General features: G+C 40.1%; 2 protein-coding genes across 2 annotated transcripts in view; one reads left to right on the top strand and one right to left on the bottom strand.

Moving 5' to 3' along the window:
* Positions 1-41: 41 nt before the first annotated feature.
* On the bottom strand, positions 42-10,841 carry LOC145462901 (trifunctional enzyme subunit beta, mitochondrial-like). The gene is made up of 20 exons (XM_081446565.1): positions 10,656-10,841; positions 9,555-9,605; positions 8,827-8,905; positions 8,630-8,674; positions 8,264-8,295; positions 8,091-8,158; positions 7,810-7,897; positions 7,239-7,360; positions 5,143-5,208; positions 4,981-5,036; positions 4,782-4,818; positions 4,288-4,335; positions 3,629-3,668; positions 3,255-3,379; positions 3,004-3,083; positions 2,529-2,576; positions 1,699-1,786; positions 1,533-1,607; positions 753-917; positions 42-330 (listed from the first exon to the last, which is right to left on the bottom strand). Exons 1-20 carry the CDS (start codon positions 10,732-10,734, stop codon positions 295-297), a joined length of 1,428 nt encoding a protein of 475 aa, XP_081302691.1. The 5' UTR covers positions 10,735-10,841; the 3' UTR covers positions 42-294.
* A 90-nt stretch (positions 10,842-10,931) lies between these two features.
* LOC145462895 (uncharacterized) overlaps positions 10,932-22,659 on the top strand; it is a 33,037-nt gene continuing 21,309 nt past the window's right edge. Inside the window, exons 1-2 of the mRNA XM_081446545.1 lie at positions 10,932-13,216; positions 18,759-21,953. Coding sequence (XP_081302671.1) covers positions 11,053-13,216; positions 18,759-21,953 — 5,359 coding nt within the window. The 5' untranslated portion in view covers positions 10,932-11,052. The remainder of the gene's footprint in view (positions 13,217-18,758; positions 21,954-22,659) is intronic.

Genomic DNA, 22,659 nt, shown 5'->3' with positions numbered 1-22,659 from the left:
TTCACTCAAATGACTGAAAAATACTCCGACTAACAACAGGCTATCAAGCAAAAGTCCATTTACTAAATCCAGCTTTATTACCAGTTAGTTTTCGGTACAAAATGAACCAACAAAACGATTAGAACGAGACAAATTACCACAAATACTATACGAGTTCTTCTCGAGCTCTGGAGAATCTCCTTGAAGGATTATGTGCCGCGCACTTAACAGGCGTTTATTTGGAATCTGTAAGTAACTGGCAGAGAGAACCAGTCAACAGCGAGAGAATATTGCATCTTCTTAGGAAACTTCAGTTCAAGATGGATATCGTTCCACAATCATGGCGTGTCCCTGGAAGAAAGGAAAACAGTCAACTCAAAGGTGTTAATTCTCCTTACTGTGTGTGAGAATTGTTTTTATGCGAGTTGGGAGATTATGGTAGCACATCGGCACAACATTCCAGTAAGGTATATTGATGCCATATGGATCTGGCGGGATGTGTCCTCTTGAAAGGACAAACACAAGGGCATCGACGTCTTTAGCCTAAGAAAGCAGACGTACTTTCGGCTCTCGCGTCTCCGCCGAGACAAGCTACAGCCGGAAATACGTCTGCGTTCGCAGGCTATGACGTCTTCTGTAAAAGCCATGTTCTTCCCGGCAAGAGAAAGCAAGTGACTTCCAGAGATGTATTCAATCCGAGCAAGGTTCAACCTCGGTTCAAAGACTCTGCTTCAACCTCATTCCCGTTCACTAGAGCCCTTGGTATTACTCACCAGACCCCCAGCAGCACAAGCAGCGACCAGACCGTATTTGCCGCCCTCCTTCAGTAATCTGTTGGCAGCTGTGGTGACCAGCCGAACACCAGTGGCACCAAATGGATGGCCAATGGACAGCGAGCCACCCCACGTGTTAAATTTCTCCATTGGTGGTACACCGACCTGCAAATTAGTGGAATATATGTTCGATTACTGTAAACCCGCGATTTTCTTTAGAGGAGTTAATTAGCAACTCGGCAAGGAATACTTGGGGCCAGGATGACGTAGCATTTTGAATTCAGTGTGCTTTTTCGCAAGGGCTGATTTAGGCCGGCTATGAAGAAACACTTGGGAATTTCCGCCAAGATTAAAGCAAACGCGGCGATTGTTCCACCCGCGTAGCCTGCAAGCAGACTCTAGTGTTTTGGATTTGCACTCGAGCGCTGCTATCTGGCTTTTCACTTTGGCACGCGAGCGAGTTTACAAACGACGAACGACTCGCTGCCGACTCGTCTCGTCTCCCTCTCGCGGCTTCGCCGCTCGCATCCCCGGTCCAAACACGAGAGCCTACTCGCAGTCCACCACCTTTTACGACACTCAATTGAAAATCTTTCTAATGTACAGAGATAGTAGGATACATTGACCTGCTAATGCAGTCTATCTCGAGAGATCTGCAATCCATTTCAGCCCTCGCATACGTTACTCATCCTCGCTTTCTAATGGGTTCCTATCATTTTTCAAACCACTATTGTTCGACTACGAATCACAACAGTTTGATGACAAATTGCTTTTTCTCACCTTTGAGGACCTTCCCATGTAGTTTTGTGCAAACCAGTCAGAGTCCATGGCTTTCAGGTTGGCCAAAATCTGACCCTTAAAGATGAGAAGAAAGAAACCCAAAACATTACTTGAAAGAGTCCCAAGACACCGAGCATTTTTAAAAAGGGATTCAAAGATGACTCACAGCAAATGCTTCGTGGTATTCAAAAACATCAATGTCCTCCATCTTGAGTCCAGCCCTTTCCAGAACTTTAGGTGTGGCATAGGTTGGTCTGTAAGTAATGATAGAAAAGAAGAAACTCAAAAAAAAAAGGTTAAAATCAAAACTTCATGTCGCACCAAATTAACTGCCGCGGATGTCGCTACTTGATTAAATTTTAGTAATTTCATATATCTACTTTTGAAGTAGAGTGGTTTTCACTTGAGTGTCGAAAAGTAATTAGTTTTGCACTAACTACGCTACACGCCACGATTGGCTTAAAAAAACTCGCGCCACTTTTTCATCCAATCAGAAGTAAAACCAAAACCAATCCTGACTCGTCCGCACCCTTTTTCCCGTGCTTTATGTCAGCTACATGTAATTTCTTCGAGTTTTGATTGGCTCACTGTAGTGTCTATGTCCTTTTTGATTGGCTAGAGTGATTACTTTGGTTTTGGTTTTACGACACTCAATTGAAAATCTTTCTAATGTACAGAGATAGAAGGATACATTGACCTGCTAATGCAGTAATAGGCCATTTCCGCGTTGCCTTTTGCTTCCGTTTCAAAATGAATCCTCCCGAATCGGGCTTGTAAATAGTTCTTAGATTGGACAGATGAATTTTAGCTCGTTTGTCTCACGATGGAGTCACTTTGAGATGTTGATCGCGACGTTTCGACTGCTGTACTGCTAGTCTTCATCAGATTACGAGGTCGATTGTTTCGTGTCGCTAGTTGTAGCAACTTGGTGCTACAAATAGAAAACAAACAAAGAAAAAAAAAACAAAACGAAACAAAACAAAAACGAGAACATACCCCAATAAAAGTTGGTCTTTGGGATCCTGAGAAACGTAAACAAAGTCCCTGCAAGCAGCAAATGAAGGATCGAAATTAATTTCAGAGTTTACAGTAACACAGTTTGATCACACAACCAAGTTAGTTCAGAGGGCCAATAACTAAAATCAACCAATCAGATTGCTCCACTGTCGGTCCAATATTCTCTAAGTATTGGACACTGTCCTGAAACATTTTCTGGTAGTTTCAGTCGTGTAATAAATCTCTTATTAACCAAGCTAGCTCGGGACCGTACTGGGAGAATATCGGTTCGCGGTCTTTTTTGTACACGCCGAGTGCGAGGTCCGTACTGTCAAGAGCTCGGGCCGATATTCTCCCAGTACGGCCCTTTGTTGTCGGTTAAAAAGATATATTCCTCAATCCTTAAAACACCCTACTTAAAACCACTGAGAACAAGGATCTTGAGAGTGTTATAACACTACAATTCAACCTTTACCTCAAGTATGCCTTTGGTTTAAGTCCCATGGCCAGAGCTTTGTCCTCACTCATTATCAGACAAGCCGAAGCACCATCCGTCTGCAATCAGACAAAAAGACATTTTTGAAACCACAGAATGCGTAGCGGGGAAAGATGTCAGTTGCGTGAAAGAGAATTTCACATCGAAAAATCCCAAAAAGTGAATGGTCTTGGACGAAATATCTATTCTGTTCAATTGGAAGGTGAATCTAACAGGGAGACTACACTTACCAAAAAAGAAGCATTGGCAGCAGTAACAGTACCATGGGGTTTGATAAACGCTGGTTTTAACTTAGCCATCTGCTCCGGAGTGGAGACGCGGATTCCATTATCAGCTGTCACAGTTACAGTGCGTCCTAAAACAAACAAAGAAATGACACTTTCTTTCAGTACTCCTTCTCAGATGATGATGGAAAAACAAAACAAGGGGAAAGAAAAAGAGTAAGGTAAGAAAGGAAGGCCTGATCACAAGATATGCATAAATTTGTTATGGTTAATTTTAAATGATTAATAAGTAAATAATTTTAAAAAAGTAACTAACTAAACCTAAATGAACCACATATACTTGACATCAAAAATTGCTTACAACATAGTTATACCCGTACCAGGTACTTTGTATGGTACAACATCCTCCAGCTTTCCTGCCTGAAAAAAAAGGGAACAAAATGTTTCAAATTTTTACTCTCATATAAAATTAGAGTAAGGGCTCCTTCATGGAATTTCATTAAGGGTAAAGTGCTGGTTTTGTTCACTGGACACGTCATAGCTATGATCCTTGGCCGATTCCTCTAAAAAAAATGCTCCCTGACCTATACTACTGACCTCCAAAAGTTAAAGATATCTTCAGTTACACACATTGGACTATGAATTTCATGAGGATTAGGTATGTAAAAGGTAAAGTCAGTCTTCAACCCCAGTTGGTTTACCAGACTCAAACAATGATAACCCCAGTTTCCATCGCAAGAAGTGACTCAGAGTACATGATTGTATTTCTAATCCCACCCAGATGGGATGCTAGTCTATCAGAGAGACCCCCAGCTTCAAGTTCACTAGTAACCAATTAAATGTCTGGACAAAGATAGACACTGTGAGAGTAAAGTATCTGGTCAAAGGAACCCAGCCAGAGTCGAGGCCAGACTGCCCAATCTGGGGTCCAGTGTCCACTCTAACCAGTAGGCCATGGTGTCTCCTAAGGAAGATTACACTGCAGTAGAACAATTTACTTGCAAACCATCCACAGATGAAATAATACAAATTCTCTTACACTTGCTGCTGTATGTGCCAGTGTGTGAGATCTTAAAGCAAATTCATCCTGAAAGTTAACAAACCAGAAATAGATGTTAGACCTGCTTGGGGTGAAGTGACAAATATTATGCAAAGAATTCGGGATAGCACTTAATTTATGTCAACAAGGCAATAACCTTGTTAGCAGACTGTCCACTGTGTTCTGCTTACTTAGGAAGGAATGAAAAAGTGGACATCCATGAAGTATGAAACTACTCTGAAGCTTGACAAATTGTTTGGGAAATTTGTTCCACGTGTGTTAAAGTACAATGTAAGAATGTGCCTCTAGAGAATTACTTGAGGTCTAGTCAATTCAAGAGGGAGACTTCCTCTTTCAACCTACAATAACATTGTGACAGGCAATGATCATAACATTGTTGGCCCTTTAGAAAATGTCTGCTTCAGTCATTTTCTGACAGTCAGCGATGCAGACTTTTACCTTGGAGAGAAGTGTAGAGAATAAAATGGTTTTACCTGTTCCTGTCTGCTGATACCAAAAGCAGCTGCCAGTCTACAGGAAGGGAAAATTAAAGAACTCAATAGAGTGAAATATGATAATGATACTCCACCACAAAGTTTGTTTCAAAACAGTTGCAAACAACTTAGGGATTTAGATTGTGTGAGCAACTAAAAGTATTACTGACAATACTGTTAAAATGGTAAGGCTCTGTACCTGTCACCACTATGCCCCATAGTTTCACCAGTAGAAAACTCAGCAACAGCTGGTAACTGACAACAACAAAAACAAAATGATGTGTTAAATTTTTTCCTTTCTTTACCAGACACAATAACTGGCAAGGAAAATCAGTGATGAAAGTAGAAATGGGCATGTTACCTCAGGAGAGAGAAAACTTGGTCTGATCTTGGAGAGAAGTCCAAGTCTGGCACCAAGGGATTTGGCCTAAAAAGTTAAAAGAAAAACAAGATAAGAAAATGGAGATAACTGTTTTTTCATTTGTGTTACGATGGAGTAATACTGATTTATTGATTGTGATTTTTCGATTGCAATACTGGTAGTATTCCGATCAGCACCTTAACATGACGTCATCATGAGACAAATGAACAAAAGTTCATCTGATTCTTCTATCTTACACCACGACAAACAATAACCACATCTTTAATAACGAGGGAAGAAGTGATGGCAAAGCACAGGGCTCGATACTAACTTTTCAACTAACTAGCCAAGTGGCTAGTGACTACTTGGACACTGCTAGCCAAAAACATTTTTTTTTACTAGCCAAGCACTGAGGTTGGCTACCTTATTACATGAAATTTTCATGACACGTTTATTTTGCGATTTGGGGGTGTGCATATTTCACGACACTTAAATTTGCGATTTTGCAAAAATTTGTATATTGAATCACTTTAACACAAAATTTGTTTCCTTGGCAATGTTACTTAGACATGTCTTTGAATTTAGTATTAAAACTGACTTTATCAAAGGTACAATAACATCAAAAGTAACAAAAACACAATGGCGGGACTATAGGTCAACAGTAACATAATGTGTTATGTTCCCGACACTTACTTATTTGCGTAACTTTAATTTCGCATTTTTTTCTATATCGCGAAATTTGCAAAATTAACATGTCACAAAAATTTCAGGTAGTCCAATAACAGCAGAGTTACTAGCAAGACTTGAAAGCACAACGCAAGTGACTCTCTTTAATACATATGTTGGTAATTAGAGCGGTTTTCAATTGAGTGTCGTAAAACCAAAACCAAAACCAATTACTCACCAATTAGACTTCTCAGTTAACCTCAAACTGTAGTAAAACCAAAACCAAAACCAAAGTAATTGTCTACTTACTTTTGACACTCAACTGAAAATTGCTCTATACTGTACTTAAACCAGTTTAAAAATTGTTCCAGTTCCTGAAAAGACTTTCAGGACTCTGTTTTTCTCTGAGACTTCCTTGAAAAAATATCGAGACCCCAAGACGTCACTGTCAAAACTGTCAAGACTTCCTCACAGAAAGGCGCCGTAGAAATGTTTCAAAAGCAAAACAACTATCTGAACAATACTGTAAACTGTTGCTGGTGAAATTTGACTGCTAAAAACGGCTGATTTAAATGTCGAAGGAAATAAATTTTTCTCATCTAATTATTTCTGTAGTGGTAAGTTTGTAAGTATGCATACAACGACAAATCACCCATGTATTGTTACGCTAAATGAAATGTTATCCCTTTACAGTTCCACACTATTTTGCACATGAAAAAAATTTCGTAACAAAAAAGAGCATTGATTTCTGCTTTCAGAAAATGCTGTCTCGTTTGTCAAATATTTCTTTCAACAAAAGTAACATACACTGTATTCAGTTCCCTGTTTACGTACCACCCAGCGAAAAGTAGACAAACTTGAATTTGCATACCTGCTGAACAGCTCATGCCCGGTACCATGATATGTCCACAATGAAATTCTGACCTTGTTTCTGAGAAAAGTGTAAATTTTGTGTTTGTCTTCCTTGAAGGAGACAGAAACTAGCTCAGCCAATTTCATTTTGTTGACTAGCCAAAGTGGCTAGTGGAAATCAAAAACCTATTAGCGAAAACTAAATTTCTACTAGTCTGTGGCTAGTTGGCTACCCTGAAAGCAGCCCTTTATCTAAAGCCATGACTCATGGATGGAAATTAACACTTTCTATCTCACCCATAGAGTCTTAATAAAATCGAATGATTACACCTCCGAGATGGGGGTTCTGTCAAAGTCAATACCTCTATGTCTCCCATGTAACGTTGCGCAATCTTTTAAGCGACTTCTCTTAAAATAAGTTGCACTGTGCAACATACTGCTCAGTGCACAAGCTTGTTGTAAAACACAATGCATGGAATACATATACTGCACCACCCACTGTATGTACACTGTTTAACAGAACCATAATCATATTATGAAACCTTTAAAGATCATGCAACATAATGCACACATATTACCTTGTTTAAAGTAAGCAATGTTTTCCTGAGAGGTCTGCTAAGTCTGATGGGAACATCCGACATAAATTCCACTCCCCCGGCAATTGCCGTATCGCACTGACCACTGGCAATCAAACCAACAGCTAAACAGAAAACAACACATTCTTTAAAAGGACATGCATACTAATGTAAGATGAAAGTCGACAGACAGAGAAAATACTGCTTGGGCTTTGAAAAAATATTGATACTTCAATTTGTTTCAGCAGGGGTTTCATTGGCATTTTCAGCGTGAAGGTAATATTGATTTTCACTGGCATGCAAAACTTTTTGAACTGAACTTCTTTATAGGAAAACGTTCCTGTAGATGGTCAAACCAGGCAGGCATAGTCATCCTCACAGATGGTCAGTTTGCCTGGTGCATGGTCCTTAATGAAACCCCTGGTTTTAGCCTTTGGGCCAGTGCATGGAATAACAGGCACATGAATGTATAATTATCTCTACAAGTGTTGGATGAATCAAGAAGATTGTTACGGTAATGAACTGTAAATTATGATTCATACACAAGTGTAACACAAGTTCAAGTTATTTTCACCTGAAGTAATGGCTTGGTTTGATGAGATGCAAGCCATGGTGACAGTGTGACATGGAGTCTTGTCTGAGAAGCCAGCACCTAGGGCAGCCTTGTGAACCAAAACATAAACTCAGCAATTCATGTTTATTTATATCCCTTTAGTCTGAAACTAAATTTTAACCTAACCCTATGATTTTCTAAATTCTCCACACCTGTCTCCTGGACAAGATGGTAAGATGCTGATCACTTTAAGAAAGTATTGAATTATTATAAACAGGTATTAATCAAGAAAAGTCCCGGACCTCTCTTGCAATATTGCTGGTTTTTACTTCTTGAATAACTGTGCCAATAACAATATGGTCTACAGCATCTGCAAACAAACAAAATGTTAAGTTTTAAAACATAGAGCAATGAAAAGCTTTTTTGAAAACTTGAAGCTTGTGAATGAGTGTTGCACGCTATTGATTTTACCTACCTTTACTTATTCCAGTTTTTGACACCAGACCCCTGAAGTTAGAAATTTGAAAAAACTGTATGAAAATATGAGATAACAACTTTTTTTTTGGGGGGGGGGGGGGGAGCTCAGATACAAGTTTGTATGATTTGAATCAAGGCATTCAAACAACTTTCTTCATTTACAGTATGGCCAAGTGCATATGCTAGGTTTAACTTCCTGGAAATGATTTTCATATTTTTCTACCAAACTGTGATCTTGCCTTTACCACTCATTCCCAGCAAGGCGAGTAGCAATAAACCAGTCACAAGGTGTTCATGATTACAACACACAACATGGATCTATCTTCACATGTTCTCAATGTAAATGGCAAGTGCCATGACTTACTCTAGTGCTCCTCTTTGAATATCATGTGATAACAAGTCAGCGTAGCTGAAAATTAATGGTAAAGGTATGTTCAGTCAGTAATGCAAATCTTCCAGGTTATTAGATACATCTCCAATTTTTTGGAGTGATTTTATTACTGTGCACTGTTTCATTCCGCCATTTGGGCTGAGCTCCGCTAAAAATACCCACTTACTTACCTAGTGCCAGCCATGAGAAAAGGAGTTCGCACTCCTTCCACCAAAACAATGTTCCTTCCAGTTTGTTTTGGGGTGGTACCTAATAATACATGAAAATTGCAACCAGAAGAATGTAGCGTTTTCAGAAATCAATACAATGACTAGCAAAATAACTTAATTCTCTAGTTTGATAACCTGAGTTTACTAGCTATTCTAGCCAGGTAAGAGCACAACTACCTCAGCTGTTTACCTACCATCTACTCTGCAACTTGGTGATAACTGGCTTGGAATAATACGGCAAAGTGAGAATTGTGAAGTACCTACAAGATCATGTTATTGCGGTCATCACTTGCCTGTAACAAGCTGATGTAAAACCTTACTGCTGTTAACATCCAATTACTAAACAATAGCTGAGCATATTGCTATGAGCTTGCATGTGTTTGATGTCTCTGATCCCTTGTTCTAACTACATTATTCAACCTGTCCAGCTTGTCATTTTATGTTCGTCCCTAGTTATATTCATCTTTATTTTGCCTATACATGTATAGGTTTTAACCTTCCTTTTTGCTTCATGCTTTGCTATTATCTCACAGATCTCCAGGGCTGTTCTTCTATATATGAGTAAACAATTAATTTGGATTCTGGATTCGAAGGCAAAATTTTACATCACAAAGAATGTTTAAACTTAAATTATTAACTGCATAGCTTTAAACAACTTAATTACTGGTAAACAAAGTGATGAGGTTTACCCTTGGAGGATGCTTTTTGCTTTTGAGAAGTACTTGCACATCTCAGGAACACTATAAATAAAAGCAACAAAGTAAAAATACCATTGCCTATGATAATTTGCAGCTTTCATATTTTCAGCCCAGGGAATTTAAAGATTTTAAGAATTTTGTCAGCTGAAAACTACAGCATGGTAATTTTTGCAAACTAAATCCTGCTACAGTCTCCTTGTCTTTTTGCACCATCTTACCCTAGGAGTTAGGCCTTTGTTTAAAACATGAAATCAAATGGTGAAATGACAAAATGGTACTAAAGGTAATAGTCAATGTGAGATTCAGGTGTTTATAAGGATTAACCTTTACAGTAATAATTATTTTTTGAGAGATAAGCACTGTCGAGCCAGTGAAAGTTAGACCAAGTAACCTGACCAATATTTGAGCTAACCAGAGTTAGTATTATTAGCACTATTTAGGTTAACTGTAGTGCCACAATTTTTGTCATTTCGCCATTTCATGCTTTAAACACGCCCCTTACCTTAAATATTCCAAGTTGTGCCCCTGATAACAGTCAACCAAACAGTGTAATTTTAAATTCTCTCCACCAGCTAATTCACAAATTGTTTTCAGCATCTGATTTAGTTTGACGGTGATTATTTAATTCGAAACCTGTTGTTTGCAGGGTGGACAATACTATCCAGATTGAAAGTGCTAACAAAACCGAATAGATGTACACCAGATGACAATTTTTTTGAATACTCCGGCATGTGCATAGTTATATGCCGCTTGAACAACTTGGCATCAAGATTTCAGGCTATTCAAGACAGCTTTAGTGAAAAGATAAGCTTATGCAGTAAGGTTATTTTAAAAAAAAATCGTACCGCAATATTATCATCATCAGCGCGATAAAATCTAAAGACATCGTTAACAAAAACAAATCAAACAGCGATAAAAAGCCCACTCTAAATTAAAGTTGCGTGAGTTTACTGAAACGTACAATTAGAAATGTGGACTTTGATCTTATCCACGTAAATACACCAACGTCTTGTAAATTTCCAGTTTAACGAGAACTTGCCGTAAAATCAAAAAATATATTAATGAAAGGTTTCCTTAAATAAATTTACTTACAAGTATTAACGTTTTTACTCTGACAGTTCCTTGCAAAGGTTCTTAAAACTTTTCCACTGCAGTACACGCTGGCCGCCATATTGGTTCTGCGGGAAGTGAAGGTAACCACGCCTTCAATGCTCGATTGTTTACGATTATAAGTTCAATCAATGTCAAATTATCCGACACTTAACGAAGATTGCCGACTTTTTCCGGATATTTGAAATTATGGTCTGCGTTGAGGTCTGCGCATGCGTGGTCTTCCATGTGCGCGGGTGCGCGGGTTCGCAGGACTTCAATTCACAGAACTAGTGGAGAGCTCGCAAATTGAAGTCGATTTGTGAGCTCCAGTCGGCTCGAAATGATCATCTTGCAACGACTGAAGACCTGCTAAGTTACCCTTGTATCGTCTCCAGTTATGGCGTTGCAAGTGAAATTCCCGTTTGGGAAATTAGTGAGCGTGCTTGTTACTCACGTGGAGGCTTCAGGCGACTTCTTCGTTCAAATCAACAGCGAGGCGGGAAAATTAGATGCAATCATGGAACAAATTGAACATAATGTGTTAACCGGGAGAGCAAGAGCACCAAAAACCTCAGAAATCGTGGTCGGATCTATTTATTTAGCCCAATATCAAGAAGACAGTCGATGGTACCGCTCTCGAGTGTTAGGTGTGAACCCGACAGAACAGCAGTGTGAAGTTTTTTTCGTGGATTATGGAAATACGGATTTTGTACCACTAAATTGCATCAGAAATGCCGAGGAGAAGTTTTGTGAACTACCACAGCAATCGTTCGAGTGTGAATTGGAGGGGATTAATCGGTTCCGCGATCAAAGCTTCGAGGAAACGGTGGCTTTGCTAAATGAAACCATTGTGGAACAAGAACTTTACTGCAAGGCTGTGCAGCTGAAGAAAAACTGCGTTCTAGTTACACAGCTTTTCTTTGACGAGAAAGGTACCAAGTCTGTTTTTGACCAGATGCAAAGTGGAGGTCACGGCGCTGAGGAACATTCCATGATGAGCAACGGAGAGAGCACTTTACCTCAACAGTTGAACCGAAAGAGAGAAGTGAAATTCAAGACGATGAGTCTACCTGCTGATTCATTCCATGATCTCAGTGTCACCTGGGTTGAAGATCCGTCACATTTTTGGTGCCAGCTTTTGACAAACACAAACACAATTGCTGCATTAATGGAGAATCTAGCTGAAGTGTACACTAATCTGGAGCCAGCTGCGTTACCCCTTCAGTCATGCACAGTGGGGTATCCTTGTTGTGCAAAGTTTTATGAGGACGATGCTTGGTACAGGGGAGTCATCACCAATGTGAGTTCCATTGCTACTGGACGAATTGAAGTCAGATTTGTGGATTACGGCAACTCGCAGGACACAGAGCTGTCAGACGTGAGAGATTTAAAGGATGAATTTCTCAAGGACCCATGCCAAGCAATGTACTTTGCTATTGCTGGTGTTGATCCAGCAAGTAAGGATGGGATGTGGGCAGATGAAGCCAAAGTGTTATTTGAGAAGTTGATCAACCTTAAACATGTTGTGGGACTTGTAACCAGCGTGGAGATTGATGGAAGACATCGAGTGAAGCTAATGGACACTACATCGGATCTGGACATGGAGCTCAACCAGATTCTTATTGCAGCCAACTATGGCGTCAAGTCGGCTGACACACCCACCACTACCACCTCGACTGTAACTACTTTGAAGTCATCTCAGCCAGCCACCAAGCCTATGTTGCAGCTTGTCTTTCCAAAGGAAAAAGTTCAAGTTGGCATAGAGGAGAAAGTTTTGGTGACAAACATCATCAACCCTTCAAAGTTCTACTGCCAGTTGTTTAAAAATGGTCCTAAGCTGGAGAGTTTGATGCAAGATATTGGACACCACTATTCCAAACTTGGTGCAAATGAAGAACTTTTGTCATCTCCATCTCCTGGTGATCCATGCTGTGCTCAGTTTTCCGAAGACGGTTGTTGGTATCGTGCTATGGTAGTAAACTCTTCACCAAAGGGAGTTACTGTACAGTATATTGACTATGGAAACTCTGAAATGCTGCCACTTAGCAAGATCAAGAAACTGATTCCTAAGTTCTCCGACTTGCCACAGCAAGGGATTGAGTGCACTCTGAATAGGATCAAGCCCACGTTTGTGGCAGGACAACCCAAGTGGAAGCCTCGTGATACTGAGACATTTATGGATTTGGCTTTGGAAAAGGAGGGCAAGTTGAAAGTTATCACCCAGGACAGCAGTGGAGTTTGCAGAGTGGAGCTTGTTGTGAGAAATAGAAGAGAAGACCAGAATGTCAGTGAACAGTTGCTGATCAATGGTAATGCTGAGCTAGCTGATGGAGCCCTGCCAGTTTCTGAAAACTATGAGAGCCTTAAATCACAGACCTTTCCCGAACCTGACCTGAAAGTTGGCCACTTTGAAGATGTGATTGTTAGTTACACCGAACATCCATGTAACTTTTGGTGCCAGCTGCGGAAATCTGCTACACAGCTGGACTCACTCATGGCAGAGATCCATGATCTTTACTCTTCTGAAGGACACAGGAGTTCCATCTCTAATCCGGCATGTGGTAAGATCAGTTGAATTTTAAATTTTTTTTGTAACCTGTAACATAAATACAACACCAGAGACAGTGTTTCATCACATTTTCTAACAGTAATGAGTTCAAGAAATGGTGATCAGTATCTAAGAACCAGCCATGCTTTGTAGACATAAATGAGCAGCTTGCAAAAATAATTGAATTGAACTTTTATGGGAGCTCATACATACTAGTGCGTTCACTTTAACACACTATAACATGAAGTCCAAATGTAGTCTAATGCAGCAAAATGCACACCTGCATTGAATCCTTCACGTTAAGAGTGCGTGTTCCATGTTCGCTTAGTTCTGAGCAGTACTGCAGCTTTCTCAGGTGACAATAACCTTGAAGAAAGTTCTCTGTACTAGAGTTTTCTTTTATTAATGCCCAAGTCGCTAGTGGAGGGAAGGTGCCTATGAAGCCCGGGGGCTTCAACTGCAGTCACGTCCCCAAGGCGCTAGAACACCTGACTGGCCTGCCCAACCCGCAACCAAGCCACGAGCCCCCCATGCCAAGCCCCCTACAGGCACCCGTCACACTCAAGCCAGACGGCATTGGTGGAAAAAAAAAAAAATAAATAAATAAGTAAATAAATAAATAAATAAATAAAATAAAATGCCGAAAAGAAAGAGGGGGATAGGGAGGGAATGCCGAGAACCGCTAAACTGTAATTCAATCCACAACGCCACACTAACAGAGCGATGAACACACTGCGAGCACATGGGACGACAACACATGTACTAACCAAATATACCGCTGGACAATGTCAGCCCCAGGGTTCTCACGACCATATGACTGTTGTAAACGCTACAGAAACGCACCAAACGCTAAACAAACGCTAAACAAACGCTAACAGATGGCCAAGGCACTAACAAACGCCTACAAAAACGCTACTGACCAGACAGGCTCCTGGTCATAAACTATGTAAAATTTCATTGAACAAACGCTACAAAACGCACCAAACGCTAACCAAACGCTCACAGATGGCCAAGACACTGACAACCGCCTATAAAAACGCTACTGACCAGACTAGCTCCTAGTCATTAACTATGTTAAATTTCATTTAACTATATTATAATGTTCAGGGGTTTCAGAGATGGCTGGGCACTGCGGAAAATGGCCAGTTGTGAGAACAATTTTGCCTGCCTGGTTGACCATCTAGAGGAAAGCTTTCGTTATAAAGATTAGGTCAGTTGATAAAGTTTACCCGTCTGTGAAAAACAGTAGCCCTCCTGCTTAAAACATCAATGAAACCCCTACTTGTTATCAGTCGCAAACTATTTCTTGCCATGGTTTTCCTCTGTGCTGAAGCAAAGGTGTGAAATTACTTTTGACAAATTTCAATGTGTGAGCTTTTTTCATTCATGAGGTTTTCTGTTAGCATTTTTGTCTTTCAGTTCAGACTGAAGTCCATTTCACTTGGCCAAATGCAGACAGTGCATTTACTGTTAGTTTACAGGACACTTCTCCAATGTCCATTATTGCAAAATGGGAGATATTCATTGCACATGCACAGGGCTTGACACTAACTTTTCAACTCACTAGCCTAGTGGCCAGTGATAACTTAGATGTTACTGACCAAAAATTGTTTTTACTAGCCAAGCGTTGTGGTTGGCTACCTTATTACATGAACTGTTCGTGACACATTTATTTTGCAATTTGGGGGTGCACATATTTCAAGACACTTAAATTTGGCATTTTGCAAAAATTTTTCGTTTTTGAGTAGCACAAAATTTATTTGGCACTGTTACTTAAACATGTCCTTGAATTTAGTAAACTGACTTTATCAAAGGTACAATAACGTCAAAAGTAACAAAAACGCAACGGCGAGACTCTATGTCAACAGTAACAATGTGTTAGGTTCGCGACACTTATTGTTCACGCCACTTTAATTTTGCAAAATTTGCAAAATTAACATTTCACGTAAAATTTAAAGTGCCACTGAAACGAAATTGTCGTACTCTCTTTTATTACCCCAATTTGTAGTTTCAAACGTGCTTAAAATAATGGTGAACTTTATTTCTGTCAAATCCTAACGGAAAGTGCTTTTTTTAGCTGCTGAAATCGACTTTTTGGAGCAAAACTGTGTCCAGGCTCTGGAACCGAATTTAAGGACCTTGTGATGTCACTGGTTGTATTCACGCAAGAAGCGCTATAGATTCTCTCTTGTTTTCACTTGATTTATTCAAGTCTATTTCAGGGGCACCCAACGACCATTTTCTCTCTAATGCTGTTAGATGCTGTTTTAGGCTATCTGGAGTACTTTTAAAGCTCTGTAGGTTAATTTTAGGTTGCACTAAAAAAATTTTATCTGTTCGGATATTCTAGGGGAACTTGGGTATTCTCGAATTTATTAGGGCTTTTTTGTCCATTTCCCGAAAACCTTAGGTCTTATCACCTTTCCGAAAATGATAGCTGACCTTTTTTTGGTACTCAAAACGACATTTTCAACAGTCCGAAAACAACAGACATTAAATTTCTCATATCACGAAAGTTCAAGGTGCCAATTCTCTCAAGAAAATCAGAGGGGATTAAAGGCCTTCCGAACAGATAATTTACCGAAACGATCCGTTGGGTGCCCCTGCTATTTTTCATATTGTCGATACCTGCTAGTTTTCTACCTTGTAATTTCTGTCCAGTCTTGACAGGAAATACATATCATGAACGTTGGAGGGCGCCAAAGAGTGTAGATTCACCAAAATAAATGCTACAGATTAGAACAGCTCAGTTACTTTTCGAACATTTTGAGTACTCGATTGGAGATTTCGAAGACAAGTGTGGCAACTTTTATATCACGTCCTAAAGCCTAAACACGATATTTAGTCGTCTGTTTTCAGCCTGGTTCTGAAATTTGGATTCTCACGTTTATCTAAGTTCTATTACACAAGGTTCGAATATATCCTCGGCAACTTTACTGCAGTAAAAGCCGTAAGCGCATCAGCCATCCGCATAATCACGAAGTTATTAACGGTCCACAAGCTTTGAGTCGAGTACTTCTTTGTACACAGAGGGCATCTTTTTATGATACTAATAAGTGAGAGTTCTTGTGATAGACAAAATGTGTCTTTGAAAATTGTGATCCGCAGCAGGGTTTGCTTTATCGTCGCATACGTATCAGTGTAAACAAAGCGCGAATTTCGCTTCTCTTTTACACGTATCTCCCAATTGCAATATTTCACGGTCGATGGATTACTTTGAGTTCTTTAGCACATACTTATGTCTATGATCTTCATTTAATGGTATCCAAATTCAAAGCAATTTGTTAAAACGTCACTAGTTTACACTCCTTTCGAAGGTTTATTAAACAGAATTTGAACTAATTTGCATATATCACCTTTCGCCGTCGACATTGTCACGCTTTCTCTCGTTTCCTGAAAACATACCTGTAGGGTCATGGCAGCTTAGTTTACCTTTATAGTTTAAATTCGCTCCCTCACATAAAAGAAGAGGGTTTCTTAAATTGTTGCTGATTTGATAACTTGTAGGATGTAACAGATGCAACTGGACTAAAGGTCACTGTAGCACAATCTCGTCCGCGGTGAAACTCACAAAGCGTCCGGTTTCCTCGAAGCGAAGCGACTCGAAACTCGAAACGTTGTTGCTGCGATTCGTGCAGCAGCAGTCCTGATAATAATTTCAAAAGCCGCTTTCTCTTGTTTTCATGTCTTTTTTACTTTATGAGTGTAGGTATTGTTTAATTGAGTGGTGGCCATTTCACCAAGAGTCCCGATCATTTTGCGATCTAAGAACTCCCACTCGTTTGCTTGCTTACATAAAATATCCTGCAAATATCCAATTAAATAGACTGAAAAGCCCCAGGATCGACTCTCCACCTCTTCTTGTCTAAGGCTACTGTGATTATCTGCTTTACAGCTCTGAGATGTCCTTAAGATGTTTTTTGGGGGGCTTCGAACAGTATTCTCTTCTCCCATAATCACTCTAAATTTTCAGCGCAGCATGAGAGTAATACAACCAGTGACGTCACTAGGCTGTTTTGGCTGCGCCAAGATGGCCGCCAATTTTGGGCTTAACCAGCCAACTTCGAACGGCTGAAAAAGCAGTTTTCGCTTACTGTATGTGAAAAAAAAGTCCGCAGTGTTTCCAAGTAAGGTTGAAACTTTATTACTAAGCAAAAATCTCACATACGAAAATTTCGTTTCAGTGGCACTTTAAGGTAGGTCCAATAACAGCAGAATTACTAGCAAGACTTGACTTGATAATGTTGGTAATTATATTGTGCCTAAACCAGTTTCATAAAAGTTCCGAGTTCCAGAAAAGACTTTCTGAACTCCATTTTTCTTTGAGACTTCTTGGAAAAACGTTGAGACTGCGAGATGTCATTGTGAAAACTGTCAAGACTTCTTCACAGAAAGGCGCCATAGAAATGTTTAAAAAGCAAAACAACTATCTGAACAATACTGCAAACTGTCATTGGTGAAATTTGACTGCTAAAAGCAGCTGATTTAAATGTCGAAGAAAATAAATCTTCCTCATCTAATTATTTCTGTAGTGGTAAGTTTTGTCAGCATGCATATGACGACAAATCACCTATGTATTGTTACGCTTAATGAAATGTGGTTAAATGTAATTTAAGCTAAGTTAAACGCGAAACAATGCTGGTCAGCAGCCTTCCCCTGTTTTGGACATGCGCAGTGGTGTGGGGTCTGCTGGGGGTCATGTGGTTTTACAGTGTGGCTTTTGAGGTCAACTCATTCTCGCATGCATTTGTGCCGTTTCGACTGTGCTTGGCGATTTAGCTCCCTGCCCTCCCTCCCTCTCTGGTAAGTATGAGGTAAGTATCATGGTTCCACTGTTTTTGCAGTGTGACGGTGCCTCGTGGTTGCCACTCACAGGGTTGTCATGGTTGCCTTACAACTCGGCTCTTGTGCACAGGGTTGTCATGGTTACCCTACAGGCTCAGCTCTTGTGCTCAAGGCTCCATTATCTTTCCAGGCACCTTCCCTAAGCTCATCTATTGTTGATGAGTTTAAATGTTATTCCTTTACAGTTCCACACGATCTTGTGCATGATTTTATCAGGAAGCTCGTGTTTGTTCTACTAATTTCGTAACAAACAAGAGCACTGATGTGTGCTTTCAGAAAAGGCTGCCTTGTTTGTCAAATATTTCTTTTGACGTAATAAACATGTTTACGTACCACAGAGTGAAAAGTAGACAAACTTCAATTTGCATACATGTTGAACAACAAATGCCCGATAACATAATACGTCCACAATGAAATTCTGACCTTGTTTCCAAGAAAAGTATTTAATTTTATGTTTGTCTTCCTTGAAGAAGACAGAAACTAGTTTCAATTTCATTTTGTTTACTAGCCAAAGTGGCTAGTGGAAATCAAAAACCTACAAACCAAAACTAAATTTCTACTAGTCTGTGGCTAGTTGGTTACCGTTAGTGTTGAGCCCTGATGCAAAAGTTGAGAAATGTAGAAGGCGCTATCCATTCTAGAAAGGAACTCGTTTTACAAGGATGGCTATTATGAGAACTAGTCTAAACATCAGTTCTTGTTCTCTGTAGGTATGCTGTGCTGTGCACAATTCACAGAGGATAACAAGTGGTACAGGGGCAAAATCACAGGTGTCAAGAGAGGAGGACTCGTGGAGGTCCATTTTGTTGACTACGGAAACTATGAAATACTTCCACTTGCCCGTGTCAAGAAGCTACAAGCAGAATTTTTAAAACTCCCTCCACAAGCAGTGAAATGTGCTCTGGCCAAAATCAGTCCCACTAACAAAGAATTGCTTTCTGATGACGTCATGAACAGATTTGGAGAATTAACTCTAGATAAAGAACTTGTGATGATGGCTGACAAGTATGATGAAATCAGTGGTACATTTGACGTGGTTCTGCTTGACACCACCGAAGGAAAAAACCTGGACATTGCAAGCGATCTACAGACCATCATAGGTCCAAGTACAACACGGGAAAAAGTTCAGATCGTGAAAGCTCAGATTCAACCTGGTACAACTGAACATGTCTTTGTCTCCTCAGCAACAAGCCCAGCCAAGTTTTTCTGCCAGCTGTTGAAAACTACTGCTTCTTTGGATGAGTTGATGAATGGAATGTTTGAATATTATGAACCTCTGAGTCCTCAGCAGGAACAACTTTCTGAACCCTCAATTGGAGAGTTTTGTGCTGCTAAGTTTTCACTGGATGATGGTTGGTATCGTGCCAAAGTGCTTGAAGTCAAAGGCAACAGTGTTTCAGTCTTCTATATTGATTATGGTAACTCAGAGACACTTTCTGTATCAAGAGTGAAGGTACTGAATTCCAAGTTTCAAAGTCTTGCTAGCCAAGCTATAGAATGCTCATTGTCTGGTAATTTTAAAGGTGTGTCTGATGATAAATTTGTAGAACTTGTCTCAGAAAAAGATTTTTCGGCCAAAGTCCTGAATGTCAACAGTGGGATTGCTGTGATTGACCTGGTATCAAAGAACACCAACCAGTCTGTCTGTGACATTCTTAGCATGGAAAGTGCACCATCAGTGCTTTGTAACATTGCTCAGTTGCAATGGAAAACTGGAGAAACAATTGATGTTTTTGTCCCATTTGCAGAAAGTGTGCAAAAATTCTTTTGCCAAGCTTCTGCCCATTCAAGTGAACTTGATGACCTAATGAACAGATTGGAAGAATGCTACAGCGCAAATACAGAAATTGTCTCTACCCTCAAAGCTGGCTCTCTCTGTGTTGCTTGGTACGATGGCTGGTACAGAGCAAAGGTAGAACAGGTGCAAGGGAAAGACACCACAGTCAATTTCATTGATTATGGAGACACTGCAACTGTTGCTCTTGACAACATTAGAACAATCAAGCCTGAATTTAGCTTTTTACCAGCTCAAGCTGTGCAGTGTTGCTTGAAAGGTTTCTCTGCCAGACAAGGGCCAGAAAACTTCAAAGATCTGGTTGTTGAACAGGAGTTTAAAGCAAGGGTTACCAGTGCTAAAAGCGGCAGTGTTTATGAGGTAGACTTAGTGCCAGTAGATGGTTCAGCGTCAATTTGTCAAAGACTGTCCAAGGAAGTAGAAATGTCAGGAGCGCCATCCTTGAATGTGGCTAGCATCCAGTTTAAACCTGGTGAGAAAATAGATGTTTTCATCCCATTTGCAGAAAGTGCGCAGAAGTTCTTTTGTCAAGTCTCTCAGAATTCAAGTGATCTAGATGATCTTATGAACAAACTGGAAGAACATTACAGCTCAGATCAGGAAATTGTAACATCGATCAGTGTTGGAACTTTCTGCGTAGCCCGCTATGAAGATGGTGGATGGTACCGTGCTCAGGTCACTGGCGTTCAAGGAGAGAGCATTGATGTTTTTTACATTGATTATGGTGACTCTGCATCTCTTCCACTTAGCAGCATAAGATCACTGAAGCCTGAGTTTTCGTCATTACCTGCCCAAGCTGTAAAGTGTTCCTTGAAAGGTTATTCCAGCAATCAGGAACCTGAAAACTTCAAAGATCTTGTCATTGAACAGGAATTTTCAGTGCAAGTTATGTGTGTGAAAACAAATAGTTATGAAGTCCAGTTGGCATCAAAAGATGGTTCTGCTTTATTCAGTAGAGAATTGTCTGAAGAAATGAAGACAACAGCAGAATCCACGTGTAGTGTGGCTAGCATCCAGTTGAAACCTGGTGATAAAGTAGATGTTTTCATCCCATTTGTAGAAAGCTCACAGAGATTTTTCTGTCAGGTCTCTCAGAATTCAAGTGATCTAGATGACCTGATGAACAAACTTGAAGAACATTACAGCTCAGGTCAGGAAATTGTAACATCAATCAGTGTTGGGACTTTCTGCGTAGCCCGCTATGAAGATGGTGAATGGTACCGTGCTCAGGTCACTGGTGTTCGAGGAGAGAGCATTGATGTATTTTACATTGATTATGGTGACTCTGCGACTCTTCCACTCGGCAGCATAAGATCACTGAAGCCTGATCTCTCATCATTACCTGCCCAAGCTGTAAAGTGCTCCTTGAAAGGTTATTCCAGCAGTTCGGGACCAGAAAACTTCAAAGATCTTGTCATTGAACAGGAATTTGAGGCCCAAGTGACAAGTGTGATTACTCAGAATACTTATGAAGTTGAATTAGTGTCAAAAGATGGTACTTCCAGCTTAATTAGTAAAACATTGGCCAAAGATGTTGAAACAACACAAGAACCACTCTGCAATGTACCTAGCATACAGCTAAAACCTGGTGACAAAGTCGATGTTTTCATCCCATTTGTGGAAAGTGCGCAGAAGTTCTTTTGTCAGGCATCTCAAAATGCCAGTGAACTAGATGATCTCATGAACAAACTTGAAGAACATTACAGCTCAGTTCAAGAAAGCGTGACTTCAGTTAGTGCTGGATCTTTCTGTGTGGCACAGTATGAAGATGGTGGATGGTACCGTGCACAGGTCACTCAAGTCCAGGGTGAAAACATTGACGTATTTTACATTGATTATGGTGACACCGCAACACTTCCGCTTAGCAGTATAAGATCCCTGAGGCCAAAGTTTTCATCATTACCTGCCCAGGCCATGAAGTGCCGTTTGAAGGGGTGTGCTACAAATCAGCAACCTGAGAACTTCAAGGACCTAGTTCTCGAACAAGAGTTCCGACTGCAGGTGACTGGTAGCAAACAGCCTGGTGCATATGATGTGGATTTATTCTCTAAAGAAGGATCCAAACTGTTTGATGAAGCACTGCCCAGTGAAGCCAAGAATAAAGAGACAGGTATGTTGAGATTTTAAGCTTTCTGATAAAGTTTTTCATCTTGTCTTTGCCTCTATGTCTGCATAATTTTACAGTAGGAGTTTGTGTTTGACTCTGTTAGTTAGACTGACACAACTACTGTCTCTTGCATCTAAGCTTGAACCTGTGATGCCAAAACATGCTCTAATTGGGTGTCAAACATGGCATGATTGGTGATCAAACATTGGGAGTTTAGCAGACTGGCACAAACTTTGCACTAAAAGTCCATGCCATGGTCTGCTAAACTTCAAATGTTTGATGACCAATCATGCCACGTTTGACACCCAATTAGAGCATGTTTTGGCATCACGTGTTCACGCTTAGATGCAAGCAACAGTAGTTGTAGTGGGGTTCAATTTTTCCCTTGGTACAATTCGGTATTTTCCTTTGTTCAGGTGTGTGGTAAAATATTGTGATGCATATGAAACAAAGGAAAATACCAAATTGTATCAAGAGTAATATTGAACTACAACATTTACACTCAGAAGGTCTTTGATACATTCATCTTTATGCTTTCACTCCACTTAATAATCTTGAATGAAATGCCCCGAAATAGAGTGGAATTTGACTGCAGTCAAGTGCGGTGTACAAAGTTAGCTCCAGAGCTACGGTGGAATCCTGATTTCTTGAACGCTAGATTTTTCGAACCTCCTGATAACTAGTACCAAAAGTCTTTTCCCTCATCTTG

Source organism: Orbicella franksi, chromosome 12 (genome assembly GCF_964199315.1).
Source record: "Orbicella franksi chromosome 12, jaOrbFran1.1, whole genome shotgun sequence".
In the NCBI taxonomy this organism is placed as follows: Eukaryota; Metazoa; Cnidaria; class Anthozoa; order Scleractinia; family Merulinidae; genus Orbicella; species Orbicella franksi.
Note: the sequence above shows the minus strand (reverse complement) of the source record. Positions and strands in the feature narration are given on the sequence as shown.